This window comes from Aythya ferina (assembly GCF_964211825.1).
Source record: "Aythya ferina genome assembly, contig: HAP1_SCAFFOLD_37, whole genome shotgun sequence".
Taxonomy (NCBI): Eukaryota; Metazoa; Chordata; class Aves; order Anseriformes; family Anatidae; genus Aythya; species Aythya ferina.
In genome coordinates, this window is record NW_028181461.1 from 357,501 (window position 1) to 377,620 (window position 20,120).

Genomic DNA, 20,120 nt, shown 5'->3' on the forward strand with positions numbered 1-20,120 from the left:
AATTGTACACTCTGTAAAAAGCATCACAAGGAACCTGGTTACAAATGACATGGAAAAGGCTAAGGTACTCAGCACCTTTTTGGACTTTCTCACCAGCCCATTCCACACCTCCCCAGTCACAGAATGTCAAGGCAGAGATGGGGGAAATGAAGTCCATTTCCTTGTAGAGAGAGAAAAGGTTTGAAACTACATGAGGAACCTGAAGGTGCACGACTCCACGAAACCCAATCAGGTGCATGCCAGGGTTCTGAGGAACTGGGCAGATGAAGTTCCTAAGCCACTATCCGTCATATTGGAAGAGTCGTCAGGGTCAGATAATGTCCGCAAAAGCCTGAAAATATAACACCTATTTTTAAAATGGCTAAAAATATCAACCCAGGGATCTACAGACTGGTCAGCCTCACCTCTGTGACTGGGACGATCGTGGAGCAGAACCTCCTGGAAAGCATGCTAAGGTTCATGGAAGACAGGGAGGAGATCTGAGACAGACAACAGTGCAGTTGATATGGTAAAGGGAAGGGACACCATGCAGAGGAACCTGGGCAGCCTTGAGGAGTGGGCTCAGGAGAACATCCTGCAGTTCAACAAGGCCAAGCACAAGGTCCTGCTCCTGGGTCAGGACATTCCCCAGCATCAATGCAGACGGGGTGAAGACTGGTTTGAGAGCAGACCCATAGAGAAGGACTTGGGGATACTGGTAGACGGAAACTTGGATATGAGATGGCAATATTCACCTGAAGCCCAAAAAGCCCATCATATCCTGGACTACATCATAATACCACAGGTGACAGGTCTGGGGAAGTGATTATCCTTCTCTTCTCCACCTGTGTGAGACTCCACCTGCATCCTGCTTTAGGGCCCTAGTGTAAGAAAGAGGTAGACCTATGAGAGAAGGTCACAAAAATAATCACAGACTGGAAAACCTGTCCTACCAAGAAAGCCTGGGAGAGCTGGGGTTCTTCAGAGGAGAGAAGAAAGGCCTCTGAGGAGACCTTACTGCGGCTTTGCAACACATAAAGGGGGTGTACTGAAAAGTTGTGGAGAGATGCTTTAACAGAATATATAGTGACAGGACAAGAGGTAACATTTTTAAACTAAAAGAGGGTAGATTTTGATCTCCTATAAGGTATAAATTCTTTACTATGATGGTAGCTAGATACAGGACCAGGTTGCCTGTAGAAGTTGGGGATGCCCCCCTCCCTTAAAGCGTTGAAGCTCAGCTTGGACAGGGCTCTGAACAACTTCCACTAGTGGAAGAGAAGGTGTCCCTGCCCATGTCAGGGGCGGATGGAACTAGATGATCATAGAATGATTGAATCATAAAATGGTTTGGCTCAGAAGGAACTTTAAATTTCATCCATTTCCAGCTTCCCTGCTATTAAAAGGGACATCTCTTACCAGACCAGATTGCTCAACACCCCATACAATCTGGCCTTGAACACCTCCAGGAATTGAACACCTCCACAACTTCTCTGTTCCACTGTCCCACCATCCTCAGAGCAAAGAATTTATTCCTTATACCTAATCTAACGCTACCATCTTTTAGGTTAAAGCTATTCCTCCTTGTCCTATAACTACACTCCCTGACAAAGAGTCTCTCCATAGATTTTCTGTAGGCCCCTGTTGTGGTTTAACCCAGTCAGCAGCTAAACACCACACACCCGTTCACTCACCCTCCCCCCTCCCTCTCTAGGATGGGGGAGAGAAATGGAAATTGAAGCCTGTGAGTTGAGATAAAGACAATTTATTAAGACAGAGAATATAATAATAATAATAATAACAACAATAACAATAATGATGATAATAGTACTAGTACTAATAATGTGTACAAAACAAGTGATGCACAATGCACTTGCTCACCACCCGCTGACCGATGCCCAGCCTAACCCCGAGCAGTCCGGCCCTCCTCCCCCTGGCTAGCCACCCCTAAATACTGTTTAGCATGACGTCAAATAGTATGGAATACCCCTTTGGCCAGTTTGGGTCAGCTGCTCTGGCCTCTCCCAGCTCTTGCTGCACCCCCAGCCTGCCCATTGGCAGGATAGAGTGAGAAGCTGAAACGTCCTTGGCTTGGTGTAAGCACTACTCTGCAACAATTCAAACATCAGCATGTTATCAGTACTCCTCTCATCCCAAGCCAAAAGACAGCATTCCACCAGCTACTAGGAAGAAAAGCAACTCTATCCTAACTGAAACCAGGACAGCCCCCTTTAGGTATTGGAAGGCTGCTAGAAGGTCTCCTCAGGGCCTTCCCTTCTGCAAGCTGGACAACCACAACTCTCTCAGCCTGCCTTCATAGGAAAGGACCTTGAGCCCTGTGATCATCTTTGTGGCCCTCCTCTGGACTCATTCTAATACTCCTGTTATATATGTTCATCTGATTCATGTCAGTATGGAACAGTGCTAGGGCCTCATGGTATGATGAATGTGACCTTAAGTTGAGCCAGGGGAGTTTTAGGTTAGATGTTAGGAAGAACTTCTTTACAGAAAGGGTTGTGAGGCATTGGAACAGGCTGCCCAGGGAAGTGGTGGAGTCACCATCCCTGGAAGTCTTCAAAAGACGCTTAGATGTAGAGCTTAGGGATATGGTTTAGTGGAGGGCTGTTAGCGTTAGGTTGGAGGTTGGACTCGATGACCTTGAGGTCTCTTCCAACCTAGAAAATTCTGTGATTCTGTGATTCTGTGATTCTGTCTTACATACCTTTGTATAACCACAAGTCTAAGAAAAACAGAATGGTTAATGTATATAGTTCTTGTACCTTGCAAAGGAATTTGTGTCAGAAAATATTCCTCAAATCTATGAACCTGTTTGCTTTTGTTATTCCAAACTTCTATTTCTAACAGTTACAGCCTTTTTTTTTTTTGTCTTCTTCTAGATTGACTTAACACTGCTATAGGTGTGACTGTCCCTGTGAATGGCTGGTGAGGAATGTTTTAATTACTCGTGAAGTGTCAATAAGAAAGCTATTTGTGTTTGTATGAAGTCTTTGATGTCTGGGGGTTTCAGAACAACTGATAACAACTAGTGACTGTTATGGGATACTATGTAAGCCTCTGATATCTGGCCAGGTGGCCAAGAGATGAAGAAGAAGAAAAAAAAGAAGCTGAAGGACGGCTAGGAGACAAGACCTGCAGGGGATGCCGTAAACTTGACACGCTGCCAAGAAGTACAAAGGGGAAGGACAAGAAAAAAACTTGGAGAGGAAGACTATGAGCCTTCAGCATGAAAGACCCCTAGAGACCCCCAGAGGGGCCACCGGAGACTGATGCGCATGCTCCAGTAGGAGGAACTGGACCCCGGAAGGTAATTATAATAACCTATTTTTTAAAAAGTAGTAATGAATATGTATTAGTCTAGGAGCATAAAAATCAGCTACTTGATGTAACTGGTGTGCATCCTGGTGGAGCGGAGACTCCCGGTGCACCCAGCGCTGTTTGGTTACCTCTATTCTTTTAATAAATCCTATTTTTTATTTAATCTTACTTTGGGACTGAGTGAATTTGTAACACTCCCACTTCCTTCTTGTGCTGGGGCCCCCAGACCTAACAAAGTATTCTGGGTGGGGTCTCATGAGAGGAGAGTGGAGGGGGAGAACCCCTCCCCTGCCCTGCTGGCTATGCTTCTGTAGATGTAGCCCAGGATACGGTTGGCTTCCTGGGCTGCAAGCACGCACTGCCAGCTCATGGTGAGCTCCACCAACACCCCCACATTCTTCTCCTCAGGGCTTCTTTCAGTCTATTCTCTGCCCAGCCTGTATTTGTCCTTGGGATTACCCCAAGGACATGTGGGACCTTGAACTTTGCCTCGTTTAACTTCATGAGTTTTGCACAGGCCCACCTCTGAAGCCTGTCAAGGTCCCTCTGGAAGGTTTCTTTTATCCCCATCATGTGAACTGCACCACACAGCTTGGTGTCATCAGCAAACCTGAGGAGGGTGCACTCAATCCCGATGTCCATGTAACCAACAAATGTGTTAAACAGTGCTGGTCCCAATACTTAACCCTAAAGACTAACACTCTTTACTGATCACCAGTTCGATGTTGATACAATGACTGCAACTGTTTCAGTATGATCATCAAGCCAAATCCTTACCCAGCGAGTGGTCACAGAACCACAGAATCACAGAATCATCTAGGTTGGAAGAGACCTCCAAGATCACCTAGTCCACCTCTGACACTAACAAGTCCTTCACTAAATCATATCACTAAGTTCAACATCTAAACCTCTTTTGAAGACCTCCAGGGATGGTGACTCCACCACTTCTCTGGGCAGCCCGTTCCAATGCCTAACAACCCTTCTGGTAAAGATGTTCTTCTTAATATCCAAACTAAAACTCCCCTGGTTCAACTTTAGCCCATTCCCCCTCATCCTGTCACCAGGCACGTGGGAGAACAGGCCAACCTCACTACAGCCTCCTTTAAGGTACCTCTAGAGAGCAATAAGGTTGCCCCTGAGCCTCCTTTTCTCCAGGCTGAACAAGCCCAGCTCCCTCAGCTGCTCCTCGTAAGACTTGTTCTCCAGATCCCTCACCAGCTTTGTTGACCTTCTCTGGACTCTCTCAAGAACCTCGATGTCGTTCTTGTAGCGAGGGGCCCAAAACTGAACACACTACTCAAGGTGCGGCCTCACCAGAGCCAAGTACAGGGGGACAATCACTTCCCTAGACCTGCTGGCCACACTGCTTCTTATACAAGCCAGGATGCCGTTGGCCTTCTTGGCCACCTGAGCACACTGCTGGCTCATATTCAGCCCACTATCCACCAATACTCCTAGGTCCTTCTCTGCCAGGCAGCTTTCCAACCACTCATCTCCCAGCCTGTAGCTCTGCTTGGGGTTGTTGTGCCCTAGGTGCAGGACACAGCACTTGGCCTTGTGGAACTTCATACATTTGGCCTCAACCCATCAGTGCAGCCTATCCAGATCCTCCTGCAGAGCCTTCCTACCCTCAAGCACATAGACATATGCACCTAACTTGGTGTCATCTGCAGACTTACTGAGGGTACACTCAATCCCCTCATCCAGATCATCCATAAAGATCTTAAAGAGGACTTGGCCCAGTACTGAGCCCTGGGGGACGCCACTAGTGACCGGCCTCCAGCTGGATTTGACTCCATTTACCATGACTCTTTGGGTCTGGCTATCCAGCCAGTTTTTAACCCAATGAAGCGTACACTAGTCCAAGCCATAAGAAGCCAGTTTCTTGAGGAGAATGTTGTGGGAAATGGTGTCAAAAGCCTTGCTGAAGTCAAGGTAGACCACATCCACAGCCTTTCCCTCATCAGGTTCGTCAGTCAGGACCTGCCTTTCATAAACCCATGCTGGCTGGGCCTGATCACCTGGTTGCCCTGTAATTGTTGCATGATGACACTCAAGCTAATCTACCCCATGAGCTTCCCTATAACTGAGGTCGAACTAACGGGTCTATAGTTCCACCCATCAAATCTGTGGTCCACCCATCAAATCCATGTCTCTCCAGTTTAGAGATGAGAATATCATGGGGGGCATTGTCAAATGCATTGTACAAGTTCCGGTAGATTATGTCAGTTGCTCTTCCCCTATCCACCAATGCTGTAACTTTATCATAGAAGGCCATCATTTGCCAGGCATGATAAGCCCTTAGTCAAGACATGCTGGCTGTCACCAATCACCTCCTCATTTTCTATGTGTATTATATTTCTTGGGGTGCTGTTAAGAATGACCATAAGTTCTTCAGAAGGGACAGGCAATGAAGGAGGGTCAGTGGTGTGGTGCCTGATATTAGAGAGTGTTTTGATATTGTAGAGCTCAGGGCTGGGCTCAGAGACTTTCTTCTCTGAGACTGCAGAGTAGCAGTTTCCCTGTGAATACCTGGGTTTACTTCTTTCCTTGTGACTGAGCACACAGTGGGAGATCTCTTACTTTCAGAGGGGCTGCAGTCAATGCTCATGCCATGCTCCACTGTCCCTGGAGGTATCCTGGGCTCTGCAGGTAGCTCCAGATTCCCCTCTTGAAGGACACCACCTATGGGCCACATATGGGAACAGCCCTGGCTACATAACGCAGTGACCATGCGCTGCCTCTGCTGTGAGCAGACACCCACCCACAGGTGAGTCTCAACAATGAGCCATTCCATCCTGAACCAAAGCAGGAACAGACTCTTGTAGGGAGCAATTCTTTGGGCCTATTCTTGACACTGGCTTGGCTAGGAAATTCCAGCCTTCAGGCAGTGTACATGAGTTATCCTGTTTATTACCAAAAGTGTTATGAGAGCCTTCACTGACTCACAGTTACTTGTATATGTATAAAGCATTTATATGATACAGAGCAGTTTCAGTCATTCATTGTAGTGAGAGGACTCCAAATACTTCTGTAAGAATGCAAGGAGCAAAAGCAGTCACGATGACAATAAGAAAAAAGCAATTTTATTAATAATGATAAAAACAAACAAAGAAGCAAAAAAAAAAAAAAAAAGTGTTGGAATGAGATGCACAATTTTCACTTCTGGAGAGTGAAAAAAACTTTATGAGTACTGAAAAACATCCCCCAAATCAGTTTCCTAACAGCATCCTTCAGCTCCTTGTTCCTCATGCTGTAGATGAGGGGGTTCACTGCTGGAGGCACCACTGAGTACAGAACTGCCAGCAAAAGATCAAGAGATGAGGAGGAAATAGAGGGGGGTTTCAGATAAGCAAACATGATATTACTGATGAACAGGGAGACAATGGCCAGGTGAGGGAGGCACGTGGAAAAGGCTTTGTTCTGTCCCTGCTGTGAGGGGATCCTCAGCACAGCTTTGAAGATCTGCACATAGGACAGCAACAGAAAAGCAAAAAATGCAGTACCTGAGCAAAAGCAAAAGATGAGGAAGGCAACTTCTCTGAGGTAGGCACCAGAGCAGGAGAGCCTGAGGATCTGGGGGATTTCACAGAAGAACTGGTCCAGGGCATTACCTTGGCAGAGGGGGAGGGAAAAGGTATTGGCAGTGTGCAGGACAGCATAGAGAAAAGTACTGCCCCAGGCAGCTGCTGCCATGTTGACACAAGTTCTGCTGGTCATTATTGTCCCATAGTGCAGGGGTTTGCAGATGGCAACGTAGCGGTCATAAGCCATGATGATGAGAAGATAAAACTCTGCTGAGACAAATGCAACAAACATAAAGACCTGGGTAACACAGCCAAAGAAGGAAATGGCCCTGGTGTCCCATAGGGAATTGGCCATGGTTTTGGGGAGAGTGGTGGAGATGGAGCCTAGGTCAAGGAGGGCAAGGTTGAAGAGAAAGAAGTACATGGGGGTGTGGAGGCGGTGGTCGCAGGCTACGGCTGTGAGGATGAGGCCGTTGCCCAGGAGGGCAGCCAGGTAGATGCCCAGGAAGAGCGCGAAGTGCAGGAGCTGCAGCTCACGTGTGTCTGCAAATGGCAGGAGGAGGAACTCAGTGGGGAAGCTGCTGTTGGACATTTGCTGACATTGGACATGGCTGTCTGTTGAAGAGAAGAAGGCAGGACAAAGTTAGAACAGACTTCTCCAAGGAACACCTATTGCAAGTCTTAGAATAGTCCCCCAGACCAGCCTTTCTCTTTGCAGGAGAACCTGTCTTCAGCTCTCTTGCTTGAGCTGTGGCTGGTGCTGGATGAGAATGGCACTGGGAGCAGGGGCTGCTGTGGGCTCCAGAGGAGGTGTTCCTGTTATGAAGCAGGAGGGAAGCAGGAACATGGAGCAACCTCAAGTTCAGTCCACTTGTCAGATGAACGAGCCTTGCAAACAACTCATCTGACCACCGAGTTGTCCCAGATTCCCAGCTGCAACTCTGTAGTGTCTGGAGGAGGCTTGGACACTCAGCTCCTGCTGTTCTTGGCCAAAGTCTTCTTTCACCCTGCCTGTGCTCACAGATCCCATCCCACATGGCTGTTCTCAGCGCTGCCCTGCAGCACTCTGCCACCAACAGGGCCCTGCCAAGGGGCACCTCCATGGCTGCAGGAGCTACGGGGCAGCTGACAGAGAGCCCGGCATGGCCAGCCAGGGCTGGGTGTTCTGGGATGACTGGGGGCACCTGCCTTAGGGCACTCCAAGGGGCTTCTGCCAGACTTCCTCACCTCACAGTGCAACCCAGCAGGACTCTCAAAGCCTACTCCATTGCCCACTTCCCTCCCAGGAACAAGACCCAGCAGGAGACCCTTCCAGGACCTGCAGCTGCATGGCCCTGCAGCCAGAGCCTTACCTTGTCAAGGGCTGTGCAGATTTCTCCTGCAGTCAGCTCTCAGCATCCTCCCAATCCACTCCCAACTGCCTCCAAGCCCTCTCTCATTCTCTCCTCTCCCTGTGCCACCTGCGGTCAGAGCCCCCAGCCCTGCTGTGTTGTGCAGAGGAACTGCTTCTGGGCAGAGCTGTCTCTCTGAACCAGGAACCTCTTGCCAAGAGCCCTCCCTGTCCCAGGAGCCCAGCCCAGATCAACAGCACAGGCCCAGCCCAAGTCATTGTAATCACCCCTCTGGGGGCTTTGGTGATGAGCCCATGAACCTCAGGCACTCAGAGACAATCGAAGAAATCTCTCAAGAAGTCCAAGTCAGATGCAAGTTTCCTGGAGTGTCCCCCGAGGGCCAGCACTGACACAGGCTTCCTTGGAGCTCGTTAGAGCAGAATATTGAAGGCAGCGAGGACAAGCAGACAGAGGGAAAGTGAAGGTGACACTCGTGTAGGAAAACTGGATGTGGTTCACCAAGCAGAAGGGCTCGTATTAATGAATGAATTTTGAGGAATCGAGTAAGGGGCAGTGTTGACAACACTGGACAAGCTCAGCAGTGATGAAACGAGAGCTGGCTTCAGCATAAAGCAATCCAACATCATACACCACGTGTGCTGCCCTGAAGTAATGTGATGACAGTTGGAGACCAAAGTCATGGACTGACTGAACCCATTAGATGTTTTATAGGGATGGCTTTCCCATAATATAACCAGACCCATCAGTGACCAGTACATGCTGCTTCCCATTTTCTGGGAGTTTATTAGACAATGACATCTCTTCAATATGTGTCACCTCCTCCTGTAGCAATATTTCCAAGTCGCTGTTCTTTGGTCAGTCCTTAGTCACTTCCAAAATTTCAAGACTGGGGTTTCCTATTGGAGCCTGCTGTGAAATCAGTGCGACCCACTTGCTCCATGGAGCATCAGGCACATGATGTGTAGAGGAGACATTCCCTTGAAACATCCAGCCCAAAAGAGGCAAGTCGGTGCCCAGAGGAGCTGTGTGTCAACACAAACCACTTCCAAAGCAGCTCAAACCCCTTTGTATGCTACCAATATTACTTTCCCAGTTGAAGTAGGTCTTAGGTACTTACTATCCCTGACTCCTCAATCCTAGGGGTCAACCTCCCCTCTCCCTTGGTACTTTCTGCCAGAGGTTCCAGATGGGGTGATTCTGGACCCCAGCCAGCCCTGCATTGGGCTCTGCCACCTGCCTCACCCCAGCCTTCTCCAGCGCCTTCCTTGCTGCTCTCTGATGCACACCAGGACCTCCCCATGTGTGCCAGCCAGCACATCTGCTGAGGGCCAGGGTGGCTGCTGCAGGGGCAGGGAGCTCAGCATGGCCCTTGCAGCCCCCTGCCCTGGGCCTGCCTCTCCTCTTGGCCTCGGCCATGGCCTATTCTCTGCTGGCAGGAGGGCTCTTGGAATGCACTTCCTGGCCTCTCCTTGCCTGCACACAGCTGCTGCCCACTCAGGATGCTGGCAAAAATGTGTCCTCACAAGCAGCACTACCCCATGGACTGCTTCTCCTGGCCTCCCCCACTGCACTGCCTTGACTCCTTGTCTCTGCTGGGCCCCATCTCCTGCACCAAATTGGGCACCATCTCCTGCATCCCTTGGCTGTCAGCTCCCTCTCCCCTGCCCCGTAGTATGACAGTGCCATGGTGGGACGTGTTTCCAGTGGGCTGTCTACCAGACACAGTAATGAACACTATGAGCAGGACTAGAGGGGTCCTGCTTCCAGCCAAGGGGAGGCAGGGAGGAAAGGGACAATTGGGTTTACTGGACTGTGTATATTTAATGGCCTGGCACATCAGACCCACAGATGTATCAGGCTCTACTGGACACCGGTGCACAGTGTACCTTAATGCCATCAAGCTATAAAGAGGTAGAACCCACCTTTATTTCTGAAGTGACAGGTGGGTCCCAAGAGTTAACTGTCTTGGAGGCTGAAGTGAGTCAAACTGGGAAGGAATGGCAAAAGCTCCCCATTGGAACTGGCCCGGAGGCTATGTGCATCCAAGACATAGTCTTCTTCAGGAATGGGTACTTCAAAGTTCCAAAAGAGCATGGGTGGGGCTTTGGCATAGCAGCCTTGGAGATGGAGGACATTAAAGAGTTGTCTACCTTGCTTGACCTTCCACAGAATCCTTCTGTTGTGGGTTTGCTGAGGGTTGAAGAACAGCAGGTGCCAATGGCTACCATGGTGGTGCACCTGAGGCAGCGTCACGTTAACTGAGACTCCCTGATTGCCATCCATGAACTGGTTCATCGGCTGGAGAGCCAATGTGTAGATGTAGAACTTAGTAGCGTGGTTTAGTGATGGACTTGTCAGTACTAAGGTAAAGTTGCATGACCTGGGTTACACGTCCATTGAGGCACAATGCAGTTCTTTTGTCTTCTGCATCTATAGCAAAGGAAGCATGACTTTGCTCTACTCTATTAACTGGGCAGGTCTTTTCACATTACTCAATTTAGTTTTCTGTGGCTGGAAGGGGACAATTTCCCAAAAGCAGCCAAACTCATGGGTACAGCTACAGCCACTTGAAGATATATTTTCTTTAGTTTTCATCCTGAGTTTTCCACAGAAGACCCAAGAGAGACCATGGATGTCCAGGTATCTACAAAGATTCAGGCTGAATTTCTCAGATTCCAATGGTCATTTCAATTTTATTTATTTCATTTCATTTCATTTCATTTCATTTCATTTCATTTCATTTCATTTCATTTCATTTCATTTATTTATTTATTTTCCCAAGGAATCACGTGCTGGGCTGGGCTGCAGCTACAGGGACAAAGACCACTGCTGGCAGTGGAGGTATCGGACCTTCAGACTCTGCTTTTCCTCCCAATGCAGGTCTCTAAAGAAATCACCCTGGATGAATACCAATGGAGAATGATGCTCAAAACTGAAATGCAGCAAAATTCAGCCTTTAAAGCAATAAAAGATTTGTATTAGGTGCTTTTTGAAATCTTCTTCCTTAATTACATTATGCAAGCTCTGCAATTAGCTGCACAAGGTGTGAAAGCTTGAAGAAAACTATGGAAGAGATGTTAGAAGTTTCTTCATTTTAATGAGTTCCATGGTGTATTATGGTGCTGAGTCTATGAAGCTCAGGTACTGAGAGAAGAGTGATGTAACCGCTTGAGCAAGTAAAGTCAGAAGGAAAAGTTGAAGTGACTTGGAGTATTAATGGGCCCCACTGAGGGCTGTTACCAAGAGATTCTCCTCAGGGACTTGTTAGGGCAGATAATTGGAGACCATGATTGCAGACAGGCAAAGCACTGTGCTGAGAAATGTCTTGGTTGGTTTTGGTGAAGCAGAAGAGCCAAGGCCTGATTCCAGCCACTGGGAGGGGAGATCCTGCACTCCCACATCCGTCTCAAGGCTCTTCCTGGGGTCTGTGGGATGTTCTAAGCAGTGTGATGCCATGAGAAGAACAGTGGTATGACACCTCCCTGCCTCTGCAAGGGTTGCAAAGAAGCAAGGAGGCCTCACTGCAATGACTACATCTCATCACCTCATAAGCTCTAGATAAGGGACAAAAACGTCAGGGCTTTTGGGGCCTTCCATTCTTGCCAGCAACCTCCACCTTCTCCTCTGCAAGCTTTCCTATGCTGTCCCACACTTTGTCCTATTTCCTGGAAGCCTACAGACACACATCTCTGTTCTTCACCTTGCTCTCACCCTGGCATTTCCATCATTTCACCAATGTCTCATCAACCTTCACCAGCTGTTCCTTGAAAAACAAAGCCAGGGTTTGATTACGGACACTCTTTGGGTGACCTCTGGCACCACAGCAGTATACTTTGAGAGACATTTTTTCCTCTTTGTGGCCAGTGCCAACCTTCCAAGGTGCAATTTCTGGCAGTTTTCCTCTCCTGCTCTTTCCTACCACCAAAGTAGTTTCCACCTGGGTGGAAAGCAGTCCTAAAGTAGGCATCCCAATCCACTGGCCTTCTTGTGGCCTGTCAGCCAACCAGATAGAAGTCACCTCACCAGCATCTTCCAAACCACAGTCCTTCTGCTGGCCTTGCAGCTTCTTGTTTAGACACACCCAAGCCTTGAGTCTCCTGCTGTCCAGTCCTGGACTCAAACAGAAGGGACAGGACAACCCATATGTGGGCCTTCTTTCTGTCTGGGTCCTCCTGGGTATGTAGGCAGAGGGGATCCCGAAGTCAGCATGCCAACCAAGCCTTGTGCCTGCTGCTGTCCAGTCATAGACTCAAGTAGAAGGGACAGGACAACCCATATCTGGGCCTTTTTCTGTCTGGTTCCTTCTCGTTATGTAGGCAGAGTGGATCCCACAGTCAGCGTGCCAACCAGGTGCCTTCTGCTGGCCTACCAGGACCACTGGCAGATGTCAGCTGAAAAGTACAGAACCTAGGTAGAAGTGTGGCCTGTCAACTACTTCAGACAGAAGTGACCTCACAGTCCCTTTCTGTGACATGTTCCTGCTGCTGCCCTATCAACTGCAGAGACAGAAGTGACCTCACAGTCACTTCCACAGTCACATTCCTCCTGCTGGGGCAGGAGATCCTGAGGCAGAGCTGAGCTCATCAGAGCATTCCCACCCATCTCCTCCTTGTGGCCTACAAGCTGATAAGGTCCATGGTCCCTCGCATTCTTCTTTGAATGCCATGTGACTGCATGTGGTGGATTTATGTGGCAAGGTTTTGGTAGTGGGGGGCCATTGGGGTGGCTTCTGTGAGAAGAATCCAGAAGCTGTCCCATGTTAGAAAAGGGCCTTGCTGCTGGCCAGGTCTGGGCCGATAAGTGACATTGTTTGTGCCTCTGTGAGAGCATATTTAAGACAGGGAAAAAAAAAATTAAAAAAAAAATACAGAACAGCAGCTGGGAGAGAGAGAGGAGTGCGAAACTGCCTTACAGGCACCAAGATCAGTGAAGAAGGAGGGAGAGAGGTGCTCCATGTCCTGGAGCAAAAGTCCCCTGTGGCCTGTGGTGAGGACCATGGTGAAGTAGGCTGTCCCCCTACAATCCATGGAGTACCACGGTGGAGCAGGTGGACCTGCAGTGATGGAGGCTGTGGCCTGTGGAGGACCCTCTCCAGAGCAGATTCCGGGCCAGACCTGTAGGCCTTGGAGAGGAGCCCACGCAGGAGCAGGTGACCTGGCAGGAGCTGCTCCCCATGGGGGACCCAAGCAGCCCCTGCACAGCCCCTGAGAGGCCCAGCCCCAGTTCCTGCCCCCCAGTTTTTGCTCCAGAAGGACTCCCCTAGGTCCTGTGTCACTTGTCCCACCTGGGTGCCTTGGCTACCCCAGGACATCCTGGAGGTAGTGACCACCTCTGACTGGAAAACTGAAACCAGCCATGAAAGTAGATTGAGGAAACAGTTGAAACCTGTACAGAAAAGGACTCGATGTAACAGCTGAAAGAGCTTGCCAGCACCACCAGCTTTTTTTCTATGAATGTTCATTATTCATTTTCCCAGTTTTCTATTAACAGCACCATGGACAAATGCAATAAAAAAATCGTGCTTTCTTGATGAATAGTTTTATGCACACACTTACCAAAATACATTTCCCAACATTGCTAATGCTTCTTTTTCTTTTTTTTCTTTTTTTTTTTTTTCCCTCCCCTTATTCTGTCTTTGAAGAGCACTCCAAGGGAAAGAGTCACTGAATTAAAGAATTTAATTCAATTAAATTGAATTCATTTTCAAGTCCCCAGAAATCTTGCTGATCCAAATGTTTGACAGCCCAGTCCAGAAAGGCAGGGTAGTGTGAAATAGCAGAGTGGCATCTGCAATGAACCTGTAAAGGGGTGAGAAAAAAAACTCACAGGGACACTGGGGGTTGTTTCTGGAGGCACAAAGAGCAATGCCAGGGCTGTGTGAGGTGCTAATGTCTGAACCGGTTCCTCATACACATGGGGCTGTTGAGAGACATGAGTCACAGAATCACAGAATCATCTAGGTTGGGAGAGACCTCCAAGACCACCTAGTCCAACCTCTGACCTAGCACTGACAAGTCCTGCACTAAACCATATCACTAAGCTCTACATCTAACCATCTTTCAAAGACCTCACGGGATAGTGACTCAACCACTTCCTTGGCAGCCCATTCCAATGCCTAACAAACCTTTCAGTAAAGTCGTTCTTCCTAATAGCCAAACTAAACCTCCCCTGGCACAACTTTAGCCCATTCCACCTCGTCCTGTCACCAGGCACATGGGAGAATACACTAACCCCCACCTCACTACAGTCTCCTTTAAGGTATCTGTAGAGAGTGAAAAGGTCACCCCTGAGCCTCCTTTTCTCCAGGCTAAACAACCCAAGCTCCCTCAGCCGCTCCTCATAAGACTTGTTCTCCAGACCCCTCACCAGCTTCATCACCCTTCTCTAGACTCACTTGAGCACATCAATGTCCTTCTTGTCGTGAGGGACCCAAAACTGAACACAATACTCGAGGTGCGGCCTCACCAGAGCCGAATACAGGGGGACAATCACTTCCCTAGCCCTGCTGGCCACGCTGCTTCTGATACAAGCCAGGATGCTGTTGGCCTTCCTGGCCACTTGAGCACACTGCTGGCTCATATTCAGCCAACTATCCATCAATACTCCCAGGTCCTTCTCAGCCTGGCATCTTTCCAACCACTCATCTCCCAGCCTGTAGCGTTGCTTGGGGTTGTTGTGCCTCAGGTGCAGGACATAGCACTTGGCCTTGTTGAACCTCATACAGCTGACCTCAGCCCATCGGTGCAGCCTATCCAGATCCTCCTGCAGAGCTTTCCTACCCTCGAGCACATAGACATATGCACCTAACTTGGTGTGGTCTGCAAACTTACTCAGGGTTCACTCAATCCCCTCATTCAGATCATTGATAAAGATATTAAAGAGAATTGGCCCCAGTCCCTGGGGGACTCCTCTAGTGACTGGCCTCCAACTGGATTTAACTCAATTCACCACGACTCTTTGGGCCCGGCTATCCAGCCAGCTTCTAACCCAACAAAGCGTACATGAGACTAAGCCATGAGCAGTGAGTTTCTCGAGGAGAATGCTGTGGGAAACAGTGTCGAAAGCCTTGCTGAAGTCAGGATAGACCACAGCCACAGTCCACAGCCTCATCCACTAAGTGTGTCACTGTCATAGAATGAGAACAGGTGTGTTAAGCAGGACCTGCCTTTCATAAACCCATGCTGGCAGGGCATGATTGCCTGGATGCCCTGCAAGTGCTGTGTGATGGCACGAGCTTCCTTGAGCTTCCCCAGTACCGAGTTCAGACTGACAGGCTTGTCGTTCCAAGATCCTCCTTCCAGCCATTTTGTAGGTGGGCATCTCATTTGCTAGTCGCCAGTTGACTGGGACCTCCCCCGATAGCCAGGACTGCTGATAAATGATGGAAAGTGGCTTGGCCAGCTCTTCTGCCAGTTCTTTCAGCACCCTTGGGTGGATCCCTTTCGGCCCCATCAATTTGCGTACATGTAAGTGCTGTAGCAGTTCGCCAACCATTTCCTTGTGGATTATGAGGGCCACATGCTGCTCCCTATCCCCTCCCACCAGCTCAGGGTACTGGGTATCCAGAGAACAACTGGTCTTGCCACTAAATATTGAGGCAAAGAAGGCATTAAGCACCTCAGCCTTTTCCTCATCTCTTGTCACTAAGTTTCCCCCCACATCCAGCAAAGGATGGAGATTCTCCTTAGTCCTTCTTTTCATGTTTATGTATTTATAAAAATATTTTCTGTTATTCTTAACAGCAGTAGCCAGATTAAGCTCCAGGTGAGCTTTGGCCTTTCTAATTTTGTCCCTGCACAGCCTTACCACATCCTTATAGTCTTCCTGAGTGGCCCACCCTCTTTTCCAAATGTCATAGAGTCCCTGACTTGCACACCACGTGCAGTGCACTGCAGCGCTTGCAATGTCCCTCTTGGTCCTGTAGCCACTGACAGAGGCTGGAAGGCACCTCAGCCCTGCGGTGCTTTCTCCTGCTCTACCCTCCTTTGAGATGCCCCAAGGCATGAGGAATGGGCACAGGGACCTCGGTTCAAGGAATCACATCCCAGGACTGCACTCAGGTGGCTTCCCAGGAGATGTTACTTGGCCTTGTGACACTATCTTGCCCCACTGGCCTTCATGAAATATATGGGAATAACTGATGGCCTTTGTGCTCCTTTGTGTTCATTTCTCCTGTGTGCATACAATGTGGCTACTGGCACCAGTAGCAAAGGGTTTCTCTCCCCATATCTCCACTGCACACAAACAGGGAGTTGCTCTTCTCCTGAGACATACAATCTCCCAGGGGACAATTTGCAGCTGAGTGCATCTGTGCTGGCCTGGACAGACAGAACTGCACCCCTTCACCATGCAACTCCCATTCCATACAGCCCCAAGACGGTGCTGCTCTGCAGAATATTAAAAATGTCCATAAAAACCCACCAGAACTCATCTTGTGCCTGAAATGCTTTACATTATCAGTCATATGCAGAAGATGAAGGGAAATTTCTTGTTTCTGAAACACAACAATGCATCAGTTTCCTCAAGGCATCCTTGAGCTCCTGGTTCCTCATGCTGTAGATGAGGGGGTTCACTACTGGAGGCACCACCGAGTACAGAAATGACACCAACAAGTCCAGGTATGCAGAAGAGATCGAGGAAGGCTTCAGGTGGGCAAACATGACAGTGATGAGAAACAGGGAGACCACGGCCAGGTGAGGGAGGCACGTGGAAAAGGCTTTGTGCCGGCCCTGCTCAGAGGGCATCCTCAGCACGGCCCTGAAGATCTGCACATAGGACAGCACAATGAAGACAAAACATACAATGGTTAAACAGGCACTAAAGATGAGAAGCTGACCTTCCCTGAGATAGGCATGAGAGCAGGAGAGCTTGAGGATGTGGGGAATTTCACAGAAGAACTGGTCCACAGCATTGCCATGGCAGAGGGGCAGGGAAAATGTAGTGGCCGTGTGCAGGATAGCATAGAGAAAGCCACTGCCCCAGGCAGCTGCTGCCATCTGGGCACAAGCTCTGCTGCCCAGGAGGCTCCTGTAGTGCAGGGGTTTGCAGATAGCAACATAGCGGTCATAGGCCATGACAGTGAGAAGGAAATACTCTGAACCAAAGAAGAAGACTAAAAAGAAGACCTGAGCAGCACACCCTTGATAGGAGATTGCCCTGGTGTTCCAGAGAGAATTGTCCATGGCTTTAGGTGCAGAGGTGGAGATGGAGCCCAGGTCGAGGAGGGCGAGGTTGAGGAGGAAGAAGTACATGGGGGTGTGGAGGCGGTGGTCACAGGCTATGGCTGTGAGGATGAGGCCGTTGCCCAGGAGGGCAGCCAGGTAGATGCCCAGGAAGAGCCCGAAGTGCAGGAGCTGCAGCTCGCGTGTGTCTGCAAAAGCCAACAGGAGGAACTCACTCACAGAGCTGCTGTTGGGCATTTGCTCTTTCTGGGCATGGGGTCCTGCCCAAGGAACGGAAAGATGGTGATTATTAACAACAGAATTACCTGAGAAAAAGGATTTCCATTTTTCATTTGAGTCTCCCAACATGTTAGCTCACTTCCAGGAAGATATTTGGCAGATCCCTTTCTTGCACTTGGATTGATGCTGCCTGAGGCTGTCCTTTGGAGCACAGGACTATGCTGTGAGCAATGCGGGAGTCAATCCTGTCCTACACCAATAGGTAAAGAACATAGGTGGACTTGGAGCTTTACTTCTAGCTTACCCACCACTTCCGTGGAGAGTCTCTAAGGCAGAAATCCTGCACATTTCTCCTTCACTGCAAGTGAAATATTGTGGATTCTGTGGATTCCGTGGATCCTCTCTGTGGTTTCAGTTGATCTGTGCTGCAGGACAACTGCACTCAGAGGTTCACCTGAGAAGAACCTGAACACTGCTGAGAGCAAAGGAATCCAGGCTCAAAGGGCGCATCTCCAGACCCCTCACCCTGTCCCCATATTCCCCTTCTCCCAAGCACCCTGAGGGCTCACTCAATGTGCGTCTGAAGCCCACACCCCAGCCAGCCTGGAAACAAGAACAGCAGTATCACGGCCAGGTAGAGAAGCCAGAAGGAATGCCAGCATACTACTGCCAGGGGAGGCAAGGCCAGGGAGGAACAGACAGACACTCAGCAGACCCTCCTGTGCTGCAGCTCTGCCTGCAAAAGAGGCAGCTCCTGCTGGGGACACTGGGGGCTTGAGAGCAGAGGTAGTGCTGGTGGGAGAGGAGAACAGGGAATGTCCCAGGGAAGGTGCCTGCCCTGCAGGGGATGGCAGGGAGGTGCCTGAGCCCTTCCTAGCACAACATTTCTGGCAGCAGCTCCCTCTCACCACTTGTCTGTGTCCCTGCTGCCTGCCCATGTCCCTGCTTGGAGCTGGTTCTCTATCCCTACGTCTCTTCCCTGTCCATGGCCAGCAGACCCCATCCCACAAGCTGTGTGCTCAGACTCACTCAGATTTCCCTCCACTGCAAGAATCTAAAAGCTCAGAAACAAAAAAATCCTTCCTATTCAGATTAACCAAGTTTCAGTCTTCCTCTGGAAATGCCTTTTTAGAAATGCCATTGTCTACAGCATCTTCTACTCCACATTAAATGTAGAGTAAGAGTCATCCTGAGAGATTCTATCAGCCATCAGATGTGCCAGCTGTAGAAGACCCCATTGGCAACTGCACCTACACTGCCTGCTGCCAGAGACTCACAGTGCGAAGAGCCTGCAGATCTGTCCTGCCACACGCTGTCCAGTTGTTGCACTCCTCACTGCCTGCAAGCCCTCTCTCCTTCTCTCCTCTCCCCATGCCAGCTGTGGTCACAGCCCCCAGCCCTGCTGTGCTGTGCAGAGGAGCTGCTCCTGGGCAGAGCTGTCTCTCTGCAGCACTGCCCGCTTGCCAGGAGCTCCCCTTGGGCCCAGGAGCTTGGCCCAGCTCAGCAGCACAGCACCCGACCATGGCACCACTTGCACTGTGCCATTGGGCTCCCTCGAGGTGTCCCCAAGGCCTCAGGAGTGACAGCTCCTGAGGGCTACAGGGTCTCTGCTGGGGTGTGGTGTTTGAAGCAGACTGAATTCATCAATTCATCACCAACTGCCCTTCTCTGTACACAGGAGAGATGGATTTTACAAGTGTGATTTGTGCTATTAGAGTGTGGTTGTCAAACTTGTTGTGCTTTAACCTGTCGGGAACCTAAGCAACACAGAGCTGTTAGTTCACACCCACCACTCAATAGCTTATTTGTTGAAATATAGACAGTTTCAAAAAGACAGAAAATAAAGATATAAGAATAACAGTAACAATAATAAGAAATAATAACACATTTTATTATTATTATTATTACATGGATAAAGCAAGTGATTGCAGAATGCAATTGCTCATCAGCCACTGTCTGATAACCAACCTTTCCCCAAGCAGGGATCCCCCTGAACATGGCCAGCCTGGGCTAGGATCTTCTGTGCATGTCCCTTGAGCTTACTTTGGTTTAGGGCAGTACAAGCTTTCAGAAGGATTAGGACTATTTGCTTCCCTTTCCCAAATACTTCTTCCACTGTGTTGCCCCACGTGATGATGAAAACAATGTATTGGAGGTGTTCAGGAGATTCCCCATTCCAGTGAAGCCTGGATCAATCCAGGGTAATTGGTAGGGCTCTGTTTCCAGCACCGGGGCAGTTCATTCCAGGTGGACAGGACACCCCTCCAACGGCAAGCAAAGTGTGGCCTTCACACTGCTGCCAAAGGGTTGAAGAAAAATGCATTAGCAGTATTAATTGTGGCATAGCGCTTGGCTGACTTTGACTTCAGTTCATACTGAATGAAGTTCTAGCATGCCTGTCGCAGAAACACTCAGTGTGGCTCATTCAGGCCACAGAAATCCAGTTATCTTCCTCTCACCATTAGAACTGGTCATATACAATGGCCATATGGCCATATTAAAGTCTGAGTGAGTCTTGCTGATCA

The 20,120-nt window shown here is 49.3% G+C and overlaps 3 protein-coding genes across 3 annotated transcripts in view; 1 reads left to right on the forward strand and 2 right to left on the reverse strand.

The window, feature by feature from the left end:
• LOC311428218 (antigen WC1.1-like) overlaps positions 1-20,120 on the forward strand; it is a 101,438-nt gene that overhangs the window by 47,009 nt on the left and 34,309 nt on the right.
• LOC311428240 (olfactory receptor 14C36-like) lies at positions 6,475-7,434 on the reverse strand (the record flags this gene model as incomplete). The annotated part of the gene is made up of 1 exon (XM_084539777.1): positions 6,475-7,434. One exon carries the CDS (start codon positions 7,432-7,434, stop codon positions 6,475-6,477), a length of 960 nt encoding a protein of 319 aa, XP_084395903.1.
• LOC311428241 (olfactory receptor 14C36-like) lies at positions 16,651-17,613 on the reverse strand (the record flags this gene model as incomplete). The annotated part of the gene is made up of 1 exon (XM_084539778.1): positions 16,651-17,613. One exon carries the CDS (start codon positions 17,611-17,613, stop codon positions 16,651-16,653), a length of 963 nt encoding a protein of 320 aa, XP_084395904.1.